Source organism: Cervus canadensis, chromosome 7, assembly GCF_019320065.1.
Source record: "Cervus canadensis isolate Bull #8, Minnesota chromosome 7, ASM1932006v1, whole genome shotgun sequence".
Taxonomy (NCBI): Eukaryota; Metazoa; Chordata; class Mammalia; order Artiodactyla; family Cervidae; genus Cervus; species Cervus canadensis.
In genome coordinates, this window is record NC_057392.1 from 17,255,534 (window position 1) to 17,283,201 (window position 27,668).

At 41.3% G+C, this 27,668-nt stretch overlaps 1 protein-coding gene across 2 annotated transcripts in view; it reads left to right on the top strand.

Annotated features, from left to right (window-relative positions):
• LOC122445347 (SH3 domain-binding glutamic acid-rich protein-like) overlaps positions 1-26,762 on the top strand; it is a 57,756-nt gene extending 30,994 nt beyond the window's left edge. Inside the window, exons 4-8 of one of the 2 annotated variants that reach the window (XM_043474446.1) lie at positions 4,559-4,633; positions 5,280-5,372; positions 18,334-18,363; positions 22,460-22,606; positions 26,321-26,762. In XM_043474446.1, coding sequence (XP_043330381.1) covers positions 4,559-4,633; positions 5,280-5,372; positions 18,334-18,363; positions 22,460-22,573 — 312 coding nt within the window. In that variant the 3' untranslated portion in view covers positions 22,574-22,606; positions 26,321-26,762. The remainder of the gene's footprint in view (positions 1-4,558; positions 4,634-5,279; positions 5,373-18,333; positions 18,364-22,459; positions 22,607-26,320) is intronic. The other variant, XM_043474447.1, reaches the window with a different exon arrangement.
• The last annotated feature ends 906 nt before the right edge of the window (positions 26,763-27,668 follow it).

Below are 27,668 nucleotides of genomic sequence, written 5' to 3' on the forward strand. Positions count from 1 at the left end.
TTTGAGTTAACCAATACATTCCTTTTTCGTATGGAAATATTGTCTTAAGCTATGTTAATGAACCCCAGACTCTATCTTCAAGTTGGTTCCGCCAAACGGCCTAACTTACTTACTCAGGTATTGTTCCCCTAATCTATGTAAACGGAACTATTTGTTGGTATTCTGCCCTTCTACAAGATTCAAGTCAATCGTTTTATGGCCTGGGATGAATTATCTGATGCCATTCTAAATTTTATGACATTCCTTTCATTTCATTAACAGACTGTGAGTGACTATATAACATACAGCTAAAGACTAGGAGGGGGGTACTCTTTTGCCCCCCTTCTGATGCCTATGTCAGAAGCTTTCCCTATCTCCTTTATACTTTAATAAAACTTTATTACACAAAAGCTCTGAGCGATCCAGCCTCGTCTCTGGCCCCGGATTGAATTCGTCTCCTCCGGAGGCCAAGAATCCCGCGTCTTATCGTTCAGCAACAACCTTTCAATTTGTTGGTTATTCAGAAACATGTTGTTTAGCCTCCATATGTTTGTATTTTTAATAGTTTTTTTTTTTTTTTTCTGGTAGTTGACATCTAATCTTACTGCATTGTGATCAGAAAAGATGCTTGAGAGGATTTCAATTTTTTAAAAATTTACCAAGGCTAGATTTATGGCCCAGGATGTGATCTATCCTGGAGAAGGTTCTGTGAGTATTTGAGAAAAAGGTGAAATTCATTGTTTTGGGGTAAATGTCCTATAGATATCAATTAGGTCTAACCGGTCCATTGTATCATTTAAAGTTTGTGTTTTGAGTTGATGGGAATGCAAACTAGTACAGCCGCTACAGAGAACAGTGTGGAGATTTCTTAAAAAACTGGAAATAGAACTGCCATATGACCCAGCAATACCACTTCTGGGCATACACACCGAGGAAACCAGATCTGAAAGAGACACATGCACCCCAGTGTTCATCGCAGCTCTGTTTATAATAGCCAGGACATGGAAGCAACCTAGATGCCCATCAGCAGACGAATGGATAAGGAAGCTGTGGTACATATACACCATGGAATATTACTCAGCCATTAAAAAGAATTCATTTGAATCAGTTCTAATGAGATGGATGAAACTGGAGCCCATTATACAGAGTGAAGTAAGCCAGAAAGATAAAGAACATTACAGCATACTAACACATATATATGGAATTTAGAAAGATGGTAACGATAACCCTATATGCAAAACAGAAAAAGAGACACAGATGTACAGAACAGACTTTTGAACTCTGTGAGAGAAGGTGAGGGTGGGATGTTTCAAAAGAACAGCATGTATACTATCTATGGTGAAACAGATCACCAGCCCAGGTGGGATGCATGAGACAAGTGCTCAGGCCTGGTGCACTGGGAAGACCCAGAGGAATCGGGTGGAGAGGGAGGTGGGAGGGGGGATCAGGATGGGGAATACGTTTAAATCTATGGCTGATTCATATCAATGTATGACAAAACCCACTGAAATGTTGTGAAGTAATTAGCCTCCAACTAATAAAAAAAAAAAGAAATTTCAACAGACTCCAGTAAAATTCATTAGAATTAATAACATACAGTTTCTGGATTAAAGAATGGAAAAAGTAGTAGCTTTTACTTATATCAACTATAATGGATGAGAAGTTAAAATGTAAAAAACAAATCCCATCCACAATGGTGATAAAAATCTTTAAAATGTTTAGGAGTAAATTTACCTGAAGGACACCAACAAGTACTAAAGTTATGGGGAGAGTATGATGCCCTAGGTGAGATGATTTAACAATAAGAAGTGAAAATTTCTAAACTAATAAATACATTTAGTGGCATTTCAAAGAAAAGCCTATTTAAAAATTGTTGACACTGGGGAAAATGATCTTAAAATGTACTGTAATAATACATGTCTGAGAAGAGCCAAAAATTTTTGAAAAAGGAGACTTTGTAGCAGCTTGCCTTTCTGAATATTAAAATTCATGTTAAAACTACAGTGATAAAAGCTACATATTGGCATGGGAACGTATAAATACATCCAAGGGAAAAAATAAATACATCCATGGATATGTTTATATATTTATATATAGACTAGTGTGTTAACAGATCCAAATGTATATATAGAATTTTATAAATGACAAAAATAACATCTTAATTGAAAGGACAATGGTGATATATAAATGTTACAGGCATACTTTTTCATCTATCTGGAAGAAAACAGAGCCCTACTTTATATTATACACAAAATTAGACTTCACATTGATTAAATCACTAGATGTTAATAATTAATATAAAATAACTACATGTCAGAAAATAAAAGTTAGATGTGTGCGTGTTAGTTGCTTCAGTCGTGTCTGACTCTTTGCAACCCCATGGTCTATAGCCTGCCAGGCTCCTCTGTCCATGGGATTCTCCAGGCAAGAATACTGGAGTTAGTTGCCATGCCCTCCTCCAGGGGATCTTCCTGACCCAGGGATCAAATCCCATTTCTTAGGTCTCCTGTATTTGCAGGCAGGTTCTTTACCACTCCCCTGGAGAAGTAAATGGCAACCCACTCCAGTACTCTTGCTTGGAAAATCCCATGGATGGAGGAGCCTAGTAGGCTACAGTCCATGGAGTTGCAAAGAGTTGGACATGACTGAGCGACTTCACTCTCTCTCTCTCTCTCTTTACCACTAATGCCACCTAGGAAGCCCCAAAAGTTAGATAAATTTGTGTATATGCTGCTGCTGCTGCTAAGTCGCTTCAGTCGTGTCCGAGTCTGTGCAACCCCATAGACGGTAGCCCACCAGGCTCCCCCGTCCCTGGGATTCTCCAGGCAAGAACACTGGGGTGGGTTGCCATGTCCTCCAGCGCATGAAAGTGAAAAGTGAAGGTAAAGTCACCCAGTCCTGTCTGACTCTCAGCGACCCCATGGACTGCAGCCTACCAGGCTCCTCCGTCCATGGGATTTTCCAGGCAAGAGTACTGGAGTGGGATGCCATTGCCTTCTCCGATTTGTGTATATAAAAGGCTACAAAACAAAAAAATTCTTTTTTAAAAAAGTGATTTAGCATGCCTTTATTCAGTTCAGCATAGTGTTTGTAGACACACAAATGTGAACTTCCTGAATAGCCATCAGTTGGGAAATATATGAATAAGTTACTATATTTTTAACATTAAGCAAATGTTAATAGGAATGAGTTACAACCATATGAATTAATCTGGACAAATGCCCATGATATACTAAGCTAAAGAATCAAGTTGTGCATAGTATGTACCTATTTATTGTTTTTAAAAAACACAAAAATGAAACAAAAATAGCCTATGTATATGTTAAGATAGAGTTGAATACATATGAATATTTTAATATTGAGTATTGCAGGAGCATGGGGTTGGAGGGTGTGTTTATGGCCCAATTTGTTCCCATGAACTTGAAGTGCCTTCAGAATACAAATCACCAAATCTTTGTGCATTATTATGTGATATTTGTTTCTCTCTTTCTGACTTATGTTACTCTGTATGTCAGTCTCTAGGTCCATCCACATCTTGCATGTGGATGTGGAATCTAGGAAAATGGTACAGATGAACCTATTTGCAGAGCAGAACTAGAGACAGATGTAGAGAACAAACACGTGGACACCAAAGGAGGAAGGGGCATGGAGTGAATTGGGAGGTTGGAATTGACACGTACGCACACAGGCTATGTGTGAAATAGATAACTAATGAGAACCTGGGCTTCCCTGGGGGCTCAGATGGAGAAGAATCTGCCTGCAAAGCAGGAGACCTGGGTCCAATCTCTAGGTTGGGAAGATCCCCTGGAGAAGAGAATGGCTACCCACTCCAGTATTCTTGCCTGGAGAATTCCATGGTCAGAGAATCCTGGTGGCAGGCTACAGCCCATGGGATCATAAAGAGTCGGACATGACTGAGTGGCTAACACACACTCACAGACGCGCACAGTGAGAACCTACTGCATAGCATGGGGAACTCTGCTCAATGTTATGTGGCAGCCTGGATGGGAGGGAAGCTTGGGAGAGAATGATACATGTGTATGTATGGCTGAGTCACTCAGAAGTGCACCTGAAACTATCACAACATTGTTAATTGGCTATACTCCAATACAAAATAAAAAGTTTAAAAAATCACCCCACTTTACTAAGATATAATTGAAAGATAACATTGTATGAATTTAAGGAGTGCAACACAATGATTTGATATATATAGATATGTGAAATAATCACCACAGTAAGTTTATTTAACATCTGTTACCTCACATAGTTAGGATTTACTTCTGATGAGAAAAATAAACTAATACTTTAAAAGGCTGGAAACCACTGGATAGGTCAGGAAAACATAAAATAGAAGGTGTATCCTAGCCCTGCCCCTAACTTGCAGTGTGACAATTTTTGCCTTATTTTCTTGTTTCTTAGGTGTGAGTGGTGGTGACTATCTACTGACTTTGGTTAGAGCATCATAGTGAAGATAAAATGAGGGGTGAAGACAAATATAGTTTGGAGACTTAAAACGTGTTGAAATGCAAGCCATTGTCCTCAAGAAAACTATCAAACATTCTCAATTTCTGTGATGCAGGTGACAAAGTCGCCTGAGGAAGCGTCTTCCCTTCCTGATGGTGATGTGGCAGGAGAGGCTCAGAGCACCACAGAGGTAAGAGTTGGTGTCTTGAACCATCTTCCAGGAAACCTGTTTTACATAGAATGTCTTCTGGGTTCTAGTTTTTCCATATGTTTGTCTGTCTACCTCATCCATCCATCCATCTATCTATCCATCTACCCATCCATCCATCCATCACATTTATCTGTCTATTTATCCATTCATCCATCACACCTATTTAGCTACCCATCCAACTATCTATCCATCCATCCATCACATCTATCATTTCTCTATGTATCTATCAATCATCTATCATTTATCTCTATCATCTATCTTTTTTAATCTCTAAAATTATAATGCCTCTTTCCACATAAGCAATAGAAAACAAATACTCCCTAATTATGGAATCCTTTGACGTTCTCTTCACAAGCCTTAAATGGATGAATTAGCTCCTATTAGGGTCTTTATGACTCTACCATTCATGTGAGTCGAGGCTGTTCATTGACACTGATAGATCCAATTAGCAATGTTGAGGGTTGGTGATCCTATGCTCTAGGAGTTAAGTGACTAGTAAATAGAGGTCTACCTTTGCTTCATTTATATACTGTATATAAATAAGGAAACTGTAGCAGTTATGGCCTGGTGTTGTCTTGGAAGCTTATCCAAGGTTGGTGATACCATGGGTTTTCTTTGTGACCAGGGGACAGAGAAGGCTGAAGAAAGTGGAGAACATGAGGCACAAAAAGAGAGTGATGAAGATGCAGGTGACCTTGCCGGATCCCAAGAGAAGAATGTGAGTGTCTGCTTTTCTCACTGTAGTTTCACTGGATTCAATTATATTCAATAACCATTTATTGAGCTCTGACAAGATGCTGGGAATCTTTCTGGGCACAGAATAGTGAGCTCAAAACTGAGGAACTGAGGGATTAGCCAGGAGGCAGCAGGTGATTTTCACTTAACATGTTAACTGCTGTGTGTGAGGTGGGTGAAGGCTGAAAGGAAGATAGAGGAAGGGCCTGAACTCAGGCCTGGAGTGACAGGCTACACAAAGCTTGTCATTGTGTTGTTTGGGTTAGGTTGGGTTCATGTTCTTTCAGAAACAAGGGACGTTATGCCTTGTTCACAAGTATTGATTAACTCCTATCATACTTGTTGACTTAAAAAATGCACAATGTGAGAGTTGTGAATTAAGCTTTATTTGGGGCAAAATGAGGACTATAGCCTGGGAGACAGCATTTCAGTTAGCTCTGAGAAACCACTTCAAAGAGGTCGGGGGAAGGTCAGTATATATGATTTTTCTGAAGGATAGAAAATGCAATCAAGCTTATATATTTTGCAGAAGGTTTCTGGTAGTCTTGAGGAGCAGTCATCACCATGAAGGATTTTGGTGCTTTTCTAGATATGAGGAGGTGCAAGAATTGGGCTCATAAAATCTAGTCCTGAAAATATCTATCTGAGGACTTGTTCTGTCAGTTCCTCCCAGGGCACAGAGGGCCTTGTTCCTGATCTCCACCCTGAACTCCTCTCTGGGGGTGTTGAAGGTCAGCAGCTGCAGTGGCTCATGGTTTAATCCTTGTAGAGGTAGATGGCAAGTGACGATTTGTAGCTGATATACTCCACCAAGGGGATTTGTGGGAAGCCAGTAGTAGCTGAGGATAAGAGGAGCTGTGGGGGAGGGATCTGAAGCCTCCAATTTGAGGCCAGTCAGAGGAACTGCAGGGCCCAGCTGATGCAAGGCTACTTCTAAAAGGTTCCAATGCAGCGGCTGCAGGGTAAAAGGCCAAGTGGGGATTGTGGTTCTGGAAGCACCAAGCTAAGATAATGGGGGTCAGATGGGCTACTTATTCAAGGAATTCTGAAAATGTGGCTGGGAAGCCAGGCAAAGGAGAGACCCTGGCACCAAGGGAGCCTGAATGGGCAGGGTAGAAATCAGGAGCATTTCAGTGGGTTTCTGCTTTGGGCCAGTTGTAGAAAAGATTATTTACCAAAGCCCAGTGGTTTGCATTTACCCCTATTTATTGATTCCAGGAGAGGTGTGAACAGCTCTTAAGATCGTTGGACCCTTGTTCCCAGCAGAGAGACTGTGACTGGGAAAGGGGCCAAGACTGAAAGCCTTGCTATGGAAAATGTGAGATGGCATCAGTTTATCTTTATCTCAAGGAACTTAAATTTGGGAGCAACCAGGGCAGTAAATTCCCTTATGTTTGAACACTGCTATTTCAGTGTTGATAATTTAAGAGCCTTTGACATTTCTGTTTTGAAGAAAGACCAAATCTTCTTCAGTCTTTGCTTAGAAGTTAGGTGGGATTTCATGGCAAACCTGTTTAATTGAAATAAACAATTTAACATGAAATGGAGTGACTGTTTAATTATCTTGGAGATTATAAAAATCTTTTAAAACATTTTATAATCTGACTTTGCATGGATTGCCTAATACACTGGCACAGAATTATTGATTGACACATTGAAATTCAGTTTGCTCTTTTTAAGGCAGAGAAACAAAGGAAAGAAACATTACACCCCACTCCCTTTCTCTCATGAGACCTAAGAGGAAGACAGCATCTTGAGGCCACAGTCTGCTGGCTTCAGCTTTCTAGCTTCTCAGTTGCTGGGCCGGTTAGTTCAGTGAAGTGATAAGCCATTCAGCCCGGGGATTCTCTTGTTAATATTTTCTGAAATTGTGAGCACTTTGCAAAATAAATTACAATGTTATGGATCCCCATAGGAACTAAAAACATTGTTTTGGTATTTTTGCGTGGGCTGTGGTGAAGGAATGACGAAGTTTAGAAGACATTTTTATTTTAGATGAATTAATGTTAATAATTAATTAACATCAATGTTAATTATCAATTCCTTAATAATATTTACTCTACCCTAGTGGCTCAGATGGTAAAGAATCAGCCTGCAATGCAAGAGACCCAGGTTCAATCACTGGGTCAGGAAGATCCCCTGGAGAAGGGAATGGCAAACCACTCCAGTATTCTTGGCTGGAGAATTCCAAGGACAGAGGAGCCTTGTGGGCTACAGTCCATGGGGTCTCAAAGAGTTGGACATGATTGAGTGACTAAAATTTTTCATTCTACATAAAGAAAGATTTTGACTTTTTCTCATTTAACAAGCGATGCATGCCCTATGACTTACTGTAATTCAGTTAAATAAGGGAGAAAACCATGATCTGTCAGAGAACATTAAAAATGACATAATAACATGATTAGCTTTGGGATTGAATACATAGAAAACTTGATTAAAATTTTAAACAGAGACAAAAGGGATCTGATATTTAGAATGATTGCATTTTGTGCTTTAAGAACCTTCTGTCTGTTTTTCTGGGGGTTGTTTTTCAAGGTTGAGATGGCTGTCTCAGCTCTTTGTCATCACATCTTTCCCAGCTGTGCATCCAGGCTTACACAGGCTTATCTGTGATGAGCAGAAAGGCCAGTTAGATCACTGTGTTCTACCTTTGTGACATAGATTTTTAAAGTACCATTCACATGTAGTAGGTTCTTCTAGATATCACAATTCAGATAAATCCAAGGCTTTTGGGTACAAACCTTGGCTCTGTTGAAACCATCTTGGGGAGATCTCATGAATTCTTAGCTTTCGCTGCTCCAGGCTGTTGTAACTAAACAGCGGCTCCCTGTACTTCCTTTTCTAACCAACACTCTGTGAGGGATTTAAATAATATTGGATTTGTGGGCTGCTGCTGCTGCTAAACCTAGGTTTAGTTTTTAGAACTTGTGGTTGTGGACCGTCAGCTTCAGTGATTTCTCTAGACATCATATTATCTGCTTCATGCCTCCACTTCTGGCAGGCAGGAAACAATCTGGGTGAACCACTTCAGAGACTCGCTCTTCTCCAGGGGCGTAAGAGTCATCCTGGGGTCTTCAGGGGTGACTGGAGACGAGAGGGCTGTGGTTCTTTATGGTGGTCCTGCTGTGATGTGGGTTTCCTGATGCCCATTGGAAACTGTTAATGCTGGTCTCTCAGCATGGGTTAGGCCCTCTGCCCTGGCTGGACGTGGCCATTCCTCTCACAGTGACCAGCCCTCTGACCATAGTTGATGCTTCTTCGAGCATCGTGTCCAGGTGCTGACCTGATGCCCCAAGAGTCCCTGGCTCAGCTTTTGCATCAGGTATGTCCTGGCACCACCTGGAACATCCACCTCCTTCTCTCTTGAATCTGGCTGCTTCCATCTTCTCAGCTCCAAGCCCTAAACTCCTAGATCTTTTCCCCCAGGGATCATCTAGCCTCCTCACCTCTCTCAGCCCAGGATTTTGAAAAGCATAGTCGGTAACTTCTTCCCAGCAGGTGGGGAACCAGAACAAGTATGTGGCTGTCTCCTTGGAGTTTGTGTGTGGGGAAGACAGTAACTCTTTTGGGTAGCAGGGAGAACAAAATGAGAATTCATATCCTGGTATGTACCATTGCTTCCCAGGCAGCGCAGTGGTAAAGAATCCACCTGTAATTCAGGAGACAAGGATTCGAGCCTGGGATGGGGAAGATCCCCGGAGAAGGAAATGGCAACCCACTCCAGTGTTCTTGCATGGAAAACTCCACGGACAGAGGAGCCTAGCAGGCTACAGACCATGGTGTTGCAAAGAGTTGGACACGACGGAGCGACTGAGCACATGTATACAGCCACACTGTTCATGACAAGGAATACAAACATATCTTAACCTTTTATTCTGAAAGAATTACAGACTCACAGGGATCTAGTACTGAGTCCTGTGTACTCTTAGCCTGGAGTCCCCTAGTGATGACATCTCAGCTGGCTGCAGTAGGAGGTAGAAACCAAGAGTATGACCCTGGTGCATCTCTGTTAAGTAGACTTATAGACCATATTCAGGGTTGACCATTTTCCCCAAACCTTTCATTTGTGTGTTAAAGACCATTCCTCTGTGTCCAGTAGTCATGTATGGATGTCAGAGTTGGACTATAAAGAAAGCTGAGTGCCGAAGAATTGATATTTTTCAACTGTGGTGCTGGAGAAGACTCTTGAGAGTCTCTTGGACTGCAAGGAGATCCAACCAGTCCATCCTAAAGGAAATCAGTCCTGAATATTCATTGAAAGGACTGATGTTGAAGCTGAAACTCCAATAATACTTTGGCCACCTGATTTGAAGAACTGACTCATTCGAAAAGACCCTGATGCTGGGAAAGATTGAAGGCGGGAGGAGAAGGGGATGGCAGAGGATGAGATGGTTGGATGGTATCACCAATTCAATGGACATGAGTTTGAGCAAACTCCGGGAGATGGTGAAGGACAGGGAGGCCTGGCGTGCTGCAGTCCATGGGGTCGCAAAGAGTCAGACACGACTGAGCAACTGAACTGAACTCAACTGTGTGTTCAGAACCATTTCCAAGTGGGCAGTGGTAATAGCTCCCTCCAGCGGCTGGGAGCGTTAAAACCAGTGATAGACCAGCTGAGTGTCTAAGCTCACCTGATTTCAACTATTGCACATGCTTATTCAGTACACACTTCTAAACGCTCAGATGACGCCAGTTTCATGGGAAAGATATTTACTGAAGAATATCACATTGATTAAAAAAATCAGAATTATTTCCTTTAATGATGTGGACTTTTCCTGACCACCAACCCAAAGCTCGGGGTTCTTACACATAAGATGCTGAAGTGTATGGTACCTACTTGCTGACAGATCAGGGCAGTGTTTGGGAGGCAAAATGGTGCACCGTGAAAAGGGCTTTCATTCCTGCCTATGATGTAATCACCTGTAGCTTCAGATCTACAGAGAGGGGACTTCATGGTTCCCTTCCCTGATGACCATGGAGGGATGAGGGGCTAAGGACGAGAAGGGTGGTTTGTGAATGCTACCAGAGGAGGAAAAAAGGAAGGCAAGCTGGTCACCTCAGCTTCTGGGAACACGGAGAAGGGGTCTGCAGACTGGTGGTGTCATGAGAACTTTATGAAACCCTGGAAGTAAAAGATGCAACTTGTTCATCTTTGTGTTTGGTTTTCATTGAGGCCAAAATATTTTACACTGTGTTCTTTGCCAGTTCAGTGATCCTCTCCAAAACCTTCTGACACCTTGGCTTGACTGACTACATGATTATGGTCTATACATATTCCCCACTCTGCTTCCTCCAAAATCAATCTTGAGGATAGTTGCTACATCAAGGGGCAGGTGTTGGTTTAGGTCCACCATGAACTCGTGAGTCTAAGCCTGAGTCCCTATACTGTCTGACGATGGAGAGAACACTGCTCTTATTCCTGACCTCCAGCCTGGTCACCCTCTTCAGATCCCTCTGGGCTGTCCCCCTCCTTCCTTCCACACTGGCCACTTGTCCTAACCAGCCACTGCCTGACACTCACCACGGCTGACACCTGTCCTTAGTCCTGGCCACATGCCATGTCAGCAGCCTGCCTCCCTCGCCAACTTCCCAAGAGAAACAGCTGCTATGAAATTCTAAGACTTCTCACTTTGGAGGCTTCCTCTGACTAGATTGCTTTTTTTAAAAGTTTATTTATTTATTTTTAATTGAAGGATAATTGCTCTACAATATTTTGTTGGTTTCTGCTAAACATCCACATGAATCAGCCACATGTTTGCCCATGTCCCCTCCCTCTTGAACCCCCCACCCACCTCCCTCCCCACGCCACCCTTCTAGGTTGTTACAGAGCCCTGGTTTGTGTACCCTGAGCAAATTCCTCTATTTGCTCTCTATTTTACATGTGGTAGTGTATGTTTCTATGTTAGCTTCTTCATACATTCCACCCTCTCCTTTTTCCCCACCCCCCCTTTTCTTAAGTGTGTTCTCTATGTCTTTCTCATGTTCTTATGTGTTTCTTAAGTGTGTTTCCACTGATGGACTAGCTTTCTTAGAAGAACAACAAGGTAAAATGATTTTAATCTGTAGCTTTGTCCAGTGCTATCCTGTTGTTGTTTAGTCGCTCAGTCGTGTCTGACTCTTTGTGACGCCATGGACTGTAGTCCACCAGGCTCTTCTATCCATGGGATTTCCCAGGTAAGAATACTGGAGTGGTAGTCATTTCATCCTCCAGGGGATGTTCCCGGCTCAGGGATCGAACCTGTGTTTCCTGCATTGCAGGCAGATTCTTTACCATCTGAGCCTCCAGAGGACATTTAAGGACCTGTGTAATTCTGATGCTTTAAAATTCCGTGAGCTAAGTGACCATTATATCTACTACTGTGGGTAAGAGTACCTTAGAAGGAATGGAGTAGCCCTCATAGTCAACAAGAGTCCAAAATGCAGTACTTGGATGCAATCTCAAAAATGACAGAATGATCTCTGTTCTTTTCCAAGGCAAACTGTTCAATATCACAATAATCCAAGTCTATGCCCTGACCAGTAATGCTGAAGAAGCTGAAGTTGAATGGTTCTGTGAAGACTTACAAGACCTTCTAGAACTAAGGCCCAAAAAAGATTTCCTTTTCATTATAGGGGACTAGAATGCAAAAATAGGAAATCAAGAGATACCTGGAGTAACAGGCAAGTTTGGCCTTGGTGTACAAAATGAAGCAGGGCAAAGGCTAACAGAGTTTTGCCAAGAGAACGCACTGGTCATAGCAAACACCCTTTTCCAACAACACAAGAGAAGACTTTACACGTGGACATCACCAGATGGTCAATACTGAAATCAGATTGATTATATTCTTCACAGTCAAAAATGGAGAAGCTCTATACAGTCAGCAAAAAACAAGACCAGGCACTGACTGTGGCTCAGAAAGTGAACTCCTTATTGCAAAATTCAGACTTGAAGAAAGTAGGGAAAACCACTAAAACACTCAGGTATGACCTAAATCAAATCCTTATGATTATACAGTGGATGTGACAAATAGACTCAAATAGATCTAATAGGGATTAGATCTAATAGACAGACTGCCTGAAGAACTATGGATGGAGGTTCATGACATTGTACAGGAAGCAGTGATCAAGATCATCCCCAAGAAAAAGAAATGAACAAAGGTGAAATGGTTAGCTGAAGAGGCCTTACAAATAGCTGAGAAAAGAAGAGAAGTGAAAGGTAAAGGAGAAAAGGAAAGATATACCCATCTGAGTGCAGAGTTCCAAAGAATAGCAAGGTGAGATTAGAAAGCCTTTCTCAGTGATCAGTGCAAAGAAATAGAGGAAAACAATGGAATGGGAAAGACTAGAGATCTCTTCAAGAAAATTAGAGATACTAAGGGAACATTTCATACAAAGATGGGCACAATAAAGGACGGAAATGATATGGACTTAACAGAATCAGAAGATATTCAGAAGAGGTGGCAAGAATACACAGAAGAACTATACAAAAAAGATCTTCATGACCCAGATAGCCATAATGGTGTGATCACTCACCTAGAGCCAGACATCCTGGAATGATAGGTCAAGTGGGCCTTAGGAAGCATCACTATGAACAAAGCTAGTGGAGGTAATAGAATTCAGCTGAGCTATTTCAAATACTAAAAGATGATGCTGTTAATGTGCTGCACTCAACATGCCAGCAAGTTTGGAAAACTCAGCAGTGGCCACAGGACTGGAAAAGATCAGTTTCCATTCCAATCCCAAAGAAGGACAATGCCAAAGAATGTTCGAACTACTGCACAATTGCACTAATCTCACATGCTAACAAAGTAATGCTCAAAATTCTCCAATTGAGGCTTCAAAAGTACATGCACCAAGAATTTCCAGATGTTCAAGCTGGATTTAGAAAAGGCAGAGGAACCAGAAATCAAATTGCCAACATCCGTTGGATCATAGAAAAAGCAAGAGAGTTCCATAAAAACATCGACTTCTGCTTTACTGACTACACAAAAGCCTTCAACTGTGTGGATCACAATAAACTGTGGAAAATTCTTAAAGAGATGAGAATACCAGATCACCTGACCTGCCTCCTGAGAAATCTGTATGCAGGTCAAGAAGCAACAGTTAGAACTGGACATGGAACAACAGACTGGTTCCAGATTGGGAAAGGAGTATGTCAAGGCTATATACTGTCACCCTGCTTGTTTAACTTATATACAGAGTACATCATGTGAAATGCTGGGCTGGATGAAGCACAAGCTGGAATCAAGATGGCTGGGAGAAATACCAATGTAATCTCAGATATGCAGATAACACCATCCTTATGGCAGAAAGCTAAGAGGAACTGAAGAGCCTCTTGATGAAAGTGAAAGAGGAGAGCGAAAAACCTGGCTTAAAACTCAACATTCAAAAGAACCAATATCATGGCATCCAGTCCCATCACTTCAAGGCAAATAGATGGGGAAACAATGGAAACAGTGACAGACTTTATTTTGGGGGGCTCCAAAATCACTGCAGATGGTGATTGCAGCTGTGAAATGAAAAGACGTTTGCTCCTTGGAAGAAAAGCTATGACCAACCTAGACAGCATATTAAAAAACAGAGACATTACTCTTCCAACAAAGGTCCATCTAGTCAAAGCTATGGTTTTTCCAGTAGCCATGTATGGATGTGAGAGTTGGATCATAAAGAAAGCTGAGCATCAGAGAACTGATGCTTTTGAATTGTGGTGTTGGAGAAGACTCTTGAGAGTCCCTTGGACTGCAAGGAGATCAACCCAGTGAGTCCTAAAGGAAATCAGTCCTGAATACTCATTGAAAGGACTGATGCTGAAGCTGAAACTCCAATCCTTTGGCCACCTGATGGAAAGAACTGACTCATTGGAAAAGACCCTGATGCTGGAAAAGATTGAAGGCGAGAGGAGAGGGGGATGACAGAAGATGAAATGGTTGGATGGCATCACTGACACGATGGACACGAGTTTGAACAAGCTTCGGGAGTTGGTGAGGGACAGGGAAGCCTGGCATGCTGTAGTCCTTGGGGTTGCAAAGAGTCAAACATGAATGAGCAACTGAACTGAAGGATGGGCATTGAAGTTTTCATTTAATTAATATCCCATCTCCCCCTAAGAAAGATTTGAGGCAGGATTGGCATACATAAATACCTTAATTCAACATTTTATTGACAGATTGAATGCTGCCTCATGCCAGGCAGTCCTGGGATCAGGGATGGAGCCATGAAAATGAGCTTTTATTCTGGTAGAGCTGATGATGGTCTTAGCCAAGTTTCTTCAAAGCTTACATGACCTTTAAAACTTTTTTTAAAAAATTTGAATATAGTTGCTTTACAATATGTGTTAGTTTCTACATTACAGCTATATGTATACATATATCCCCTCCTTTCTGGACTTCCTTCCCATTCAGGTTACTGCAGAGCATTGAGTAGAGTTCCCTGCACTATACAATAGGTTTGTATTAGTTACCTATTTTATACATAGAAGTGTATATGTGTCAATTCCAGTCTCCCAGTTCATCCCACACCTCCTTCCTCTCTTGGTGTCCATACATTTGTTCTCTATGTCAGTGTCTCTACTTCTGATTTGCAAACAGATTCACCTGTGCCATTTGTCTGCATCCCACATATATGTGTTAATATACAATGTTTGTTTTTCTTTACTTGACCTTTTGAGGCTAAGTATCTCTAGAAATTCTCTGAGCAATTACTTTTTCTATTTAACGTCTCTTTCAAGAAACCAAGGTCAATTCAGATATTGATAAAAGCCCTAGGTTCCTTGGTAATTACTGCTAGCTGGATTTTCCAGTACTCTTGCCTGGAAAATCCCATGGGCAGAGGAACCTGGTAGGCTGCAGTCGCAAAGAGTCGGACACGACTGAGCGACTTCACTTTCACTTTTTACTTTCATGCATTGGAGAAGGAAATGGCAACCCACTCCAGTGTTCTTGCCTGGAGAATCCCAGGGACAGTGGAGCCAGGTGGGCTGCTGTCTATGGGGTCGCACAGAGTCGGACACGACTGATGCGACTTAGCAGCAGGGGCAACCTCTAAAAATTGAGATGACCACTTATTCCTATAAGAACTCTTAGTGCCCTCTAGCCTAGCTCTAAGGATAACCCCATTTTTAATAGTGTGTTTCTGTTAACTCATTTGTTTCAACTGTACACAATGAATAAAAATACTTGGATTTAGAAAAGTGTAAAACTCTACATCACTGATAGTTCTGTATTGTGTAGTGTGAACTCTAATTTGATTGTATGTGGACAAGAAGAAAATGAATATTCTTTGAGATTTAAAGAGTTAATAGATCTAAAAGAGTTACAGGTTCATTTATTTAGTCACTTAACACATTTATTGAATTTATTCCAGACAGTAGCTGGGTCCTGGAAATCCAAAAATGAACAAGGACACATGTTGTGCCCCCAAGAGCACACGGACTAGTCAGGGAGACTGATAAATGATGATTGTGGGAGCAAATAAGGGGATTCTTTAATTCAGCGCTTGTTGTTGTTGGTTAGTTGCTAAGTTGGGTTTGACTCTGCCGCCCCATGAACTGTAACCTGCCAGGCTCCTCTGTCCATGGGATTTCCCAGGCAAGAAAACTGGAATGGGCTGCCATTTCCTTCTCCAGGGGATCTTCCCCACCTAGGGATCAAACTTGATTCTGCTGCATTGGCAGGCATATTCTTCACTGCTGAGGCATCAGGGAAGCCCCTAGGGGTCAGGAAAGTCTTCCTTGAAAATATTGTATGCAGTGTGTGGTTGCCATATTGTATGTAGCCACTGGAAGGTGTGGCTGATGTGAGAAAGTTGCATGTGATCATTAGCTGAAGTAAAACATGACGTGACTAGAAAGGTGAGCAGGAGACAGATCATGACGGCTTCTCAACCATTCTAAAGATTATGGATGTATTGTGAGAAGGTGGAAGGTTTTAGACAGCATGGTAATGTGGGTTGTCTTTTTTAAATTAATTAACTATTTTTTGACGGCACTAGGTCTTCTTGCTGTGTGTGGGATCTCTCTAGTTTTAGTTAGCAGGGGCTCCTCTCTAATTGTAGTGACTTCTCTTGTTGCTCAGCACAGGCTCTAGAGCTCAGGCTCAGTAGTTGTGGTGATGGGTTTAGTTGCCCTGAAGCATGTGGGAGCTTCCTGAACCAGGGATGGAACCTGTGTCCCCTGCTTTAGCAGGCAGATTCCCAACCATTGGACCACCAGGGAAGTCCCTGGGATGTCTTTTAGAATGATACCTCTGGCAATAGCGTGGAGAGTTACTTGGAGATAAGGAAGCCTAGAGGTAATCTTGGTGAGAGAAGATGGCAGTCATGGTGAAGGAAGGGCAAGGCATGGGCAGAGGTAGACAATATCAAAGACATTTAATATTCAACACATCGCTGAAAAACCAACACTCGGATTCTGCAACAAGTGCAGGACTCTCTTTCCCTGAACTTTATAAGACTTGCTGTGTTGCCAGCTTTAGTTTAGAGATTCCCGGTACTGGGACACCTCTGGAGTTGACTCAGCTTAAGCAGACTGGATCAGGCTTTCTGTATTTTCTTTGCCAGCATCAGAAATCTAAGAGTATTGTTCTGGAGCTGGCCAAGAACTTGAGGCTGGGCCAGAGAAGGTAGCCATATGGCAGGCCCTCCATGACTTTCCTTCCATGACAATCTTGAGAGGTAGTGTGGTGGAGTAGGAAGAACACTAAGTTAGGAACCAGGAGAAGGGGGCGACAAAGGATGAGATGGTTGGAAGGCATCATTGACTCAATGGACATGAGTTTGATTAAACTCTGGGAGACAGTGAAGGACAGGGAAGCCTGGCATGCTGCAGTCCACGGGGCTACAAAGAGTTGGACACGCTTAGCGACTGAACAACAACAACAAAGAGTCTCAGAGTAAGCCCTGATTGTGTTACTTGGCTTCTGATTTTTGTCTAATTACTTAAGTCTGTGGTCTTTGTGTCCTCATTTGTCCAAAGGAAAGACTGAGTAAGGTATATAAGACTGATATAGGTAATTATGAGGTTGCTTTCAACTCCTTTGGTCCAGAATTCCATGAGCTCACTGCCTGCTTTGAAAGGCATTAGGAATGTTTAGGGACTGCTCTTTAGAATCAGATCTGCCTGCCCAATTAAAGTCGTTGTAATGCTCTGGCCCCAGAAAGGCTCATCAGAGGGCCATTCTGGGAAAGGATGTGAAGGTTCTTATCTCTTTGCAATTTTAGGAGGTATTGCCTGGTTTTCCTACTTTGATCCCAGGGAAATAGAAACTTCAATGTGTTGGCAGAGTGGAGACCTATTTGAGCCTGGAAATGGCTTTATCATTTCTTAACTTTAAGTTTCTTTCTTTAACCAGGACTCAGTGTTTAAATGGTTTAGAAATGTTATTTGTTCTGATGGAGGAAAAGTTTTTGATCTACTTTTATTAACTGGTTCAGAACTGAAGTAAGGCATACTTATAAGGCCATAAAAGCAAAGACATAATTTTGTTCAAATTTTCTAGTTGCTTACATATATAGTCTGAATTTTCCTTGATAGCTCTATAGGTCTGCAATATGCTTGGATATAGAACAGTATTAAACATATAATTAAGCAGTATTACTAATTAGTTGTATTTTCTTAGGAGTAAGAGTGATGAAAATATGTCTTTAATTTTATAATATTCCAAGGACTGGAAATAAAATGCATGAAATAAGTAGGCATAGCTCAGTTATCATATCTTTGCTATTAATGCTTTCTCAATAAATTGATATTCTTCATTTTGGTAAACATGTATTTATTATAGCTTGCTTAATTTCTATTTATTTTTTTAATTAAAAATTTTTATAGTTTTAAATTTTTATACCATTTTAAAAGTTGCTTTCCATTTACAATTATTACCAAATATTGGCTATATAGTTTGCTTAATTTTTAGATTCAACTTAAAACTTACGTGAATTTATGTTTTTATTTAATTTCTGTTTGTGGACTTAAGGAGGAAGAGGGAGAGACAGCAGCGGAAGAGGTACAGTAGCATATTTCACGGTTGTGTTGTGCTTAACAGAAGCATCTTTTAGGTGAGAGAATTGCAGCTTTCCCAACATTTCTCTATGTTCATGATACAGAGAAGCTGACTCAACCCACATTCCCAGAAAGTCCTCCTTTAGCCTGCCGAGAAGAGAAATAAAATAAGTTGGAGATACATTTGGAGGTGAATGGAGAAATAGGGGCTCAGGACCCTTCATCTCCTTTGGTGAAGGTGTCATCAATGAAGTCAGGCCAGGCTGGGCCAAGTCCTGCAGTGGTGATGTCTTCTCCCTTCTTCCTTCCCACCCCATTGAATAGCGCAGCATTTATGCTGCTCGTGTGGTTCTTACTGGTGTTACTTGATGGCCTCCTATTCACCTTCTTGGTGAGTGAGGAATTCCCTCCCTCTGGTTATGGGAATGGCAGACACACAACTGTACCCACTCATTTGGACAAGTGAGATGGACAGGGTTTATTTTATTTTTTTAATTAATTAATTTAACTGGAGGATAATGACTTTACAATATTGCGGTGGTTTTTGCCATACACTGACATGAATTAGCCACAGGTATGGACAGGGTTTATTATTCACATGGTCTCCAAGCACAGGGGATGAGGTCATCCCCACAGTGCAGGGCCATATGGGCTAGGGTCACTTGGGAACATTGTGAACAACCAGGGCTGTGGGAGGCAGGTTGTGTAGAATCAAGAGGATGGGGTGTCCCCGAGTCCACACGGGGGATGTGGTTGGCCTGATTGAGTAATTCTGGGGTGAAAGCAGGCACTGCGTCTGGTCCCTTGATAACGAGGGCTGCTTGGGTGGGAGACCTAATCTGTGGGAGCAGAGGGGGAGGGAAGCCAGTGGTCAGACCATTGTAAGTCTTCCTGATTTTTACCAATGTTAAGGCAGCAGATAATACTGAGTCTTAATTGTAGTCTTGCACCATGGTATGTACCTTAGACACCAGGAGGTTTAAACATGCAGCTCATCATTTAGTGTCTGGAAGACATGTGACATAGGTAAGTACCACATGGTTCCAGGATTTCTAGTGCGGATCTATCCAGGGGAGCATTACTATTTGTGTGTGTGTGTGTGTGTGTGTGTGTGTTTGAATATAGTTGATTTACAGTGTCATGTTAATTTCAGATATGTAACAAAGTGATTCATGTGTGATTCTTTTCCCTTACATGTTATTATAAAATAATGAGTAGAATTCTCTGTACTATGCCATAATTACTGAGCCAGGGCACCACAACTAAGACCCAGAGCAGGCAAATAAAATAGTAATAATAATAAAAAAGAATTGCACAGAGTAAGAAGTATTAAATACTTGAGTACTGAGGATACAAGTACACTTAAAACAATGAAAGAAAAATTATAAAACAATATTAGTGATATTAAGGATAAAATTTAAAGGAATAAAATATATCCTCTGTAACATATAATTTAAACTATTATTGGGCTGGCCAACATGTTTGTTTATGGGATCTATGCTCAAATAATAACCAACATTCCTAGAGAGACCTCATATCTCATATTTGGAGCTGGGAGTTATTTGAACAAATGAAGAATTTAATTAAAATGTTAAATCATAAAAATGTAGAGACCTTAAACATTTATTTTAACTTGAAATATACAGATGTGTATTTACTGCCAATTTTTTGGATGCAGGACAAAAATCACTTCTTTAAATAATAGTCCAGTGACTAGAACTACCCACTGTCTTTCTAACATATACATAATCAGTGGTCTGTCTAAAAATTCCAGCTTTGGTTTCTTTCCCTTTGGATTTCATGGGTCTTCCTTACCACCTAAGCTTTTCAACACTTCGTTTGATAACAGACATATGTTGGTCTTTTCAAAGTATTCCATTAACTTTACATGGGAAAAAAGTTCTTTTCATGTTCATATTTCACTGGATTCCATGGTGCTTATTTTTTTTAAAGCTTTCTTGATGTGTACCATTTTTAAAGTCTTTATTGAATCTGTTACAATATTGCTTTTGTCTAATGTTTTGGCTTTTTGGCCTCAAGGCACGTGTGATCTTAGCTTCTCGACTAGGAATTGAACCCGTACCCCGTGCATTGGAAAGCAAAGTCTTAACCACTGCACCACCAGGGAAGTCCCTATGATATTTATTTAAGTTGTGTAATTACAATAAGACTGACTTGGATATACCAGCATGGGAACCAACATAACCCACCCTGGTAAATGAAGACTTTGGCAGGTGGTGATACCAAACCTACTATTTTTAAGCACTCATGTCTTCATCAACCAGGGTGATTTAAGAGACAGAACACAGACTCCTGCATTGCAGGCAGACTCTTTACCGTCTGAGCCACCAGGCAAGTCCAGGCTTCAGCAGAGGTTCTCAAAGTGGGTTTCCAGAGCAGAAGCAGCTGCCTCACCTGGGAACCTCTACAAATACACATTTTCAGGCCTGGCCCCATATCTATAGGGTCAGAAGCCCTGAGCTGGTGCCCAGCAGATTGTTTTGAGAAGCTCTTCAGGTGATTCTGATGCTCTATGAAGGCTGAGAACACAGGTTCTAAGTGACCCAAGGGTTGCCAAGTGGAGGTCAAGGGCAAGAACGCCTACTGTTTTGATGCTCATAATTGCTGTTGTTGTTCAGTCGCTTAGTTGCGTCTGGCTGTTTTCAACCCCAGGGACTGTAGCAAGCCAGGCTTTCCTGTCCTTCACTGTCTCCCAGAGTTTGCCCAGACTCATGTCCATTGAGTTGATGATGCATCTTCATTGTGGGGATTCAGGATTGAAAGGAATGAGGGATCACTCAGAGGTAAAAACAGCTGATCAGAGCCTCCAACTGTTTGGGGCAGAGCCTTCCTCTCTGCCTTCCTTCCTGTATCCATAAAGGAAAATACCAACAATGGGAAAGGAAAAGAAATAGCAGCTATATTCCAATAAAAATTAATCAAAAAGTACAAATGCTAATCAGAGAGATAAATTAAAATTGAAAACTCAAGGATAGATAGAATATTTACCAAAACTCACATGTATTGTCTAGGTATTTCAGTGGAAGCTCATTCACATTAAAGAACGTCCCAAGTGTTGTAAGAAACTCCGCCCGCCCCCACAAAAACTTTTGCTGAGTTTTAAAACTGCAAATAATTCATGACATTTATAGAAAGTTTAGGTAATACAGATAAAAACAGAAACTAAAAATAGTTTATAACCCCATTACCCAGAGAGACCCACTAGTTACACACTCATATATATACACACACATATTTATGAAATCTTCATGGATCCTCTTCTGTAGTCTACTTTTATTCATGTAATTAAGCTATATATTTTATGGGTATGGTAAATATAGATCTGTTTCATTATTTTATTATTTTATCAAACTCATCCCTATTATTAGACCTAAAAGTTATTTTTAGCCTATTCTATACAGTGACTTTTCATTACCTGTATGTTATGTTATAACATGTATGTTATATCTTTCCAATAATAAATTTTCATTTCTCTCTTGCTAGGCAAGCTTCCATTAAAAAAAAAATCCCATTTTTATGTATAAAAATAAGACAAACAAAAAAAAAAAAATAAGACAAACATATTATTAATTTGCAAGTAGTTTCAGATTATATACATAGGTTGCTGATAACTTTGGATTCAAGAAATTACTTTGTATAACAAAATATAGCCAGCTTACATGTTTAAAAGCTTCATCAAAATTCTGACAAGATTCTATTTGCTGAGATTCTTTTTGTATTTTATTCTTCCAGCTGCTTTCTGAATTTTTAAAGGTAATTGTATTAGAACACTCTGTTAATACAAGTAAAGACTGTATGCTTGAGAGGAATCATGAAGCTCATTAGAATTAACGTATTGCCAGCAGAACCATCCCAGGGTGAAGGGTCTCAGTTTAGGAAGATGATGTGTGTGTGTGTGTGTGTGTGTGTGTGTGTGTGTGTATGTGGTGTGTGTGTGTGTGTGGTGTGTGTGTATGTGTTGTGTGTGTGTGTTGGATGGGGTGTGGGAGGCCCTGACCTCTAGTCTGATATTTTACACTCGTCCTCACTGTATCTGTTGACCCTTATACTTCTCAATAACGATGTAATTTTTGTTAAAGACAAAAGGAGTAACCGCAGAGGGAGCAGAAGGGGAAGCCGAGGGAGAGGAAGCTGAAGAAGGAGAAGAGGAACCAGGAGAAGAAGGAGAAGGAGATGAGGAAGAGGAGTCTTAGGCCTTTTCACGCTCTATTTTTCCATTTATCCAGGTAGCCACATCATCCTGGGGTTGAAGGCTTGTTTATTACTGTCTGCCGTCTAGACCACGTTTCACTTAGTGATGGAGGTGGATTCCAGTTCGACCTGTTTGTCTGTCTTCCCAAGGCCCTGGGTTGCCCCTTCCTGAAGCCGCCGGGCTGGTTAACTCTCCTGGACCCATTTCTTGGGTACCAGGGCAAGGAAGGCTGTGGCTGATACGATTCTAGTAAAAAGTGTGACTTTCAGAAGAGGAAGTTTGTGTTGTACCTGCCACTGCTTCTTCCTCTTTATTTAAGTGAAAGCACAGGAAGTGTTCTGTTCTCAGCATCTGTCACATGAACTCCTTTACATATCTGTGGGGGACTTTACAATTGATGTTCATAACAATGGCGATAAATTATCAATGCAACCTAAAAAAACCACAAAGCTGGCTGTCCATGAAAAAAAATATTGCCAGATTCAGTGATAAGTACTTGATATTACTATTCATTGATTTATATCAAAACATCCATTTATTCAATATTAGCCAGAGCACTCATGGAGAAACAGTTTGGAATATGGTGAAGTCACTTTAGGTATCTTTGACAAGCATGCTTACTACCTTGTAATTTTAAACTTCTATTGACAATGAAAAAGAATTATGTGGTTCTTAACAGTTCGGTGAGTTAACCCTTTTGTTGTTCAGTCGCTCAGTTGTGTCCGACTCTTTGCGACCCCATGAATCGCAGCACGCCAGGCCTCCCTGTCCATCACTAACTCCTGGAGTTCATCCAAACCCATGTCCATTGAGTCGGTGATGCCATCCAACCATCTTATCCTCTGTCGTCCCCTTCTCCTCCTGCCCTCAATCTTTCCCAGCATCAGGGTCTTTTCCAATGAGTTGGCTCTTGGCAGCAGGTGGTCTAAGTATTGGAGCTTCGGCTTCAGCTGCTGCTGCTGCTGCTAAGTCGCTTCAGTCATGTCCGACTCTGTGCGAGCCCATAGACAGCAAGAATACTGGAGTGGCATCAGCAGGTAACCCTAAATGTATTATATTAGGAAGATACTGAAAGTGGATATTGAGGACACAGAGAAAATACTCAAATGTTGTGGCCTGTACAGAAAAGATGATAAGGTCATTAAGAGCTGTAAAAGTATCTGGTATAACAGACTTTTAGCAAATACCCATGTGAACATTATGTTTCTATTGACATGATTTGACCTTGCAAACAGATTTGAGGGCAACTATTTATTTCCTAGGGCAGTGAGGCTCACAATTTGCTCTGGTACCCTAAGGATTCTTGTTCATTAAAAAAAAAAAATGTAGTCTCTTTCTGTCTGTACCATGCCTCCACTGAAGCAGGTAAGACCGATTTGGTGGCTATTGATATCAGGGGAGCAGGAAGAGATAGAGGATGAGAGAGTGAGCTCTGGACACATAGCAAGTCTTCAGTTAAGGTCTGCAGTCACACTTGGAGCCTGTCTAGTGAAGGGCAGACAAAAGGGTGTCACTGCAGACAGGAAAAGAAACTCCAGTGCTTATAAATATCAGCTAACAGAAGTCTCTGCTCTGTGCACCAAAGACCAATTTGAATAGTATATATCTCCCCTTTTAATATACTTACACTTATACATAAAATGCTGATATTAAAAAAAAATGGATGTATTTTTAGGAAATCTCGGAGCTGGTGGGAGCAGCCATCACACTGTATTATTGGGACTATGGAAGTTTCATCACTCCTTTATTCAAATTACAAAAAAATCTGAAACTGAAAGTGTTAGTCACTCAGTTCAGTTCAGTTTAGTTGCTCAGTCGTGTCAGACTCTTTGTGACCCCATGAACCGCAGCACACCAGGCCTCCCTGTCCATCACCAACTCCCGGAGTCCACCCAAACCCATGTCCATTGAGTCGGTGATGCCATCCAACCATCTCATCTTCTGTCGTCCCCTTCTCCTCCTGCCCTCAATCTTTCCCAGCATCAGGGTCTTTTCAAATGAGTCAGCTCTTCGCATCAGGTGACCAAAGTATTGTCCAACTCTTTGCAACCCCATAGACTGTAGCCCTCCAGGCTACTCTGTCCATTGGATTATCCCGGCAAGAATACTGGAGTGGGTTGCCGTTCCCTTCTCCAGGGGATCTTCCTGACCCAGGGATCAAATCCAGGTTTCCCACATTGCAGATAGATTCTTTACCGTCTGAGCCCCAGGGAAGCAAATCTAGCCCATCATTTGAAGCTTTCCCAGGTGCTTTCTTTCATTTTGTGACCACACAGACCTCCACGTTAAGGCCAAATGATGATCAATTTGGAAGCGATCTCATTTCTTTATTTTTTGTTTTCTTCTAAATAGAAGAAAAAAGTTACAATTGAGAAGTCTGTTGTCAGTCTGATTAGTGTCCCTAATCCCATTTCTAAGGGATGGATTGGGACTCAGTTTTGAAAAAAATGAAGACTGAAAAGTTTACTTTTAGAATTCTATCTGAAGATTGATAGAAAAGGAAAATACGCTGATATTTATAGCAACCTTCCCCCCCAACAGTAAAAGACTCATAAATACAGTTAAATTCATTTCTATTCACTCTGCTTGTAAAGTCTTTTAAAATTATGCAATTTAATGTGATAATTATAAAAAATATTGAATATGAAATGACACAGCTGAGAGAGAATCCTTCAGTAGTCAGATGGCTCTATAGACTGATTAAAAAAAAACCTATGACAAGGCCATTTTACTTGTTTCTCTGATGATGAGATGGTTGGATGGCATCACCGACTCAATGGACATGAGTTTGAGCAAGCTTTGGGAGATGGTGAAGGATAGGGAAGCCTGGTATGCTGCAGTCCATGGGGTTGCAAACAGTTGGACGTGACTTAGCAACTGAACAACAACCGATGACTTATAGTTTGGAATTTAGTTCATAGAAGTTTGTTGTGAGGTCAAAATGCCTGGCAGTCAAGGCATGAATCACTTTCCTAAATCGCATCCTCGACCCCCAGAGAGATCCTATGTCCTTGAAAATGCAACATGAAATGCGCAAATCATTCAGTGTCTAAAGACAAACCATCTCATAGCTCATGGATACGCCAGGCATTTTGCTTGAAAAAATGGTCCTATGGAGAATATGACTGTGATTGGAACTATGAGAGATTTCTCATTTTTTATATTTGAAATTGATGCTAAATTAATGCTCTAGGAGAAACAGTCTATAGTCTGAGACTGAGTTCTGTCTCCTAACGGGATGCTGCTTCATACTGTCTCTAGTCCAGCTGTGGACCATTTCAATTACCCCTGCTTGCTCCTCCCCTGCTTCCCCCCAACACCCAGGACTAAGCTGTAAATTCAGTCTCTCCATTTTTCATGAAAATGCAATGGGGAAACTGTAATGGAAGATGCCAGCTTCCTTCTGATCTTTAATAGGTTAGTATGGAGAAAGGATATAAACCTTGGCTAGTTTTCCACGAGAAAAATTTAATTTCCTTTCTTTTCCCTTGATGAGTAGTAGTTTCTAGAATAAAAGGCAGTTCGACTCTTAATTGGAGAAGGAAATGGCAACCCACTCCAGTATTCTGGCCTGCAGGATTCCATGGACAGAGAGGAGCCTGGCAGGCTGCAGTCTATGGGGTTGCAAAGAGTTAGACATGACTGAACGACTTTCACTTCACTTCTCTTGATAAATAATTAAATTTGTGGTAAACATTCTCTGTCTCTCTTTAATTTTCATCTCCCTAATATCTTCCCTTTCTTTTAGGAAACCCATACCACAAAGCACCATTTCATCTGTCTCCCCACAAACCGAATTCAATGAAATGCTTTGGCCTGAAGCTAGCACACCTCTGTCAGGATGTCCAGGGTTCACCGGGGAATTGTATGATCTGATGCGATTAGATCTCCATGCATGTATTTACTTAATCATAGCGACATAAAATCAAATGTGAAGACAGCACACACATACCTTCACAGGCCTGACATTTGTGGCCTTTGCTTAATTTTTTTTTTTTTTTGCTTTGCATGAATAGTCCTTCTCACTAATACCCTGAAAAAAAAAAAGATTGCAAAATATAGAACTTCTGTTTGTGATAAGACAAAAGTACTTCTTTGTATGTGCCTTATGCTACTAATTCTCAGAATTAGTGTTGAAGATGAAGAACTTTCCAGAGAACAACCGTACAAATAAAGTTGAATAACAAATATCTTGTCCCAAGGAGTGGATTTCTTCATTTCTAGTCTCTCCATGTACAGGCTGGCTCAGTCTCTGTCTGTTGCCGGGGGCGGGGGGTGGTCCTGGATCCTCGGCAGAACTTTCCATCCAGCCGGCTGGGATGGATGCTTTTTGTTGCATCGATGATTTGGTCCATGTTTTCAAATGACACTGATTGTCTCGTTATGTGTTATTAAATGTATAATATTTTGTATTATTCGCACTGCTGTGTGTCCCTTGTCTCCCAAGCCTTGTTTAAATGTCGCTGCTGTCCACGTGTGTAGGGATCTTGATGCAGACAAATACATTCGCCACCCCAGTGCCCTCTGAACGTTTCTACGCTGGAGGGAGTGGCTGCTTCTGCTTCTCCTGTACTGATTCATTAGCAGCCATGCCTGCTACGTGCAAAGCCTGTGACTGTAATCTTGCCTCCTGATGCTGAGTGTCTGTTCTCCAAGAGCTGGTCCAGCCCCTTGACTTGACTTCACCAGGTAGGTTTGAAGCGTTTCTCTGCTCACTTGCCCCATCTCAGTGTCTGATAGCAATTTCTTTTTTTTTCTTTTCATAAGATTTTGCTGATATCTCTCCCCTCTCTGCGTATGTGCTGCTCTGTGTATTTTTCTTGCAGCCAGTATTGCTTCTGTACCATTAGAAGGGCCCTTCTCTGTGCTGTTTTCTTAATTAAGGACAACGCTGGCTGTCAACTTGGAGTAGCCCTTAACTTTTCCTCCTCCTAAGTCTGCCTATTGATTTTGTGGCTAAGCCTGTTGGTGTCACTGGGGAATGCGGTCTCTGGTGGCAGAAGTTGTGTGGCTCACGGGAACTCTGGCAGACAGCTCTTTTCTGGTTACCCTGGTAACAAAAAGAGGCATTTTGAAGAGAATTAACATTATTTTGT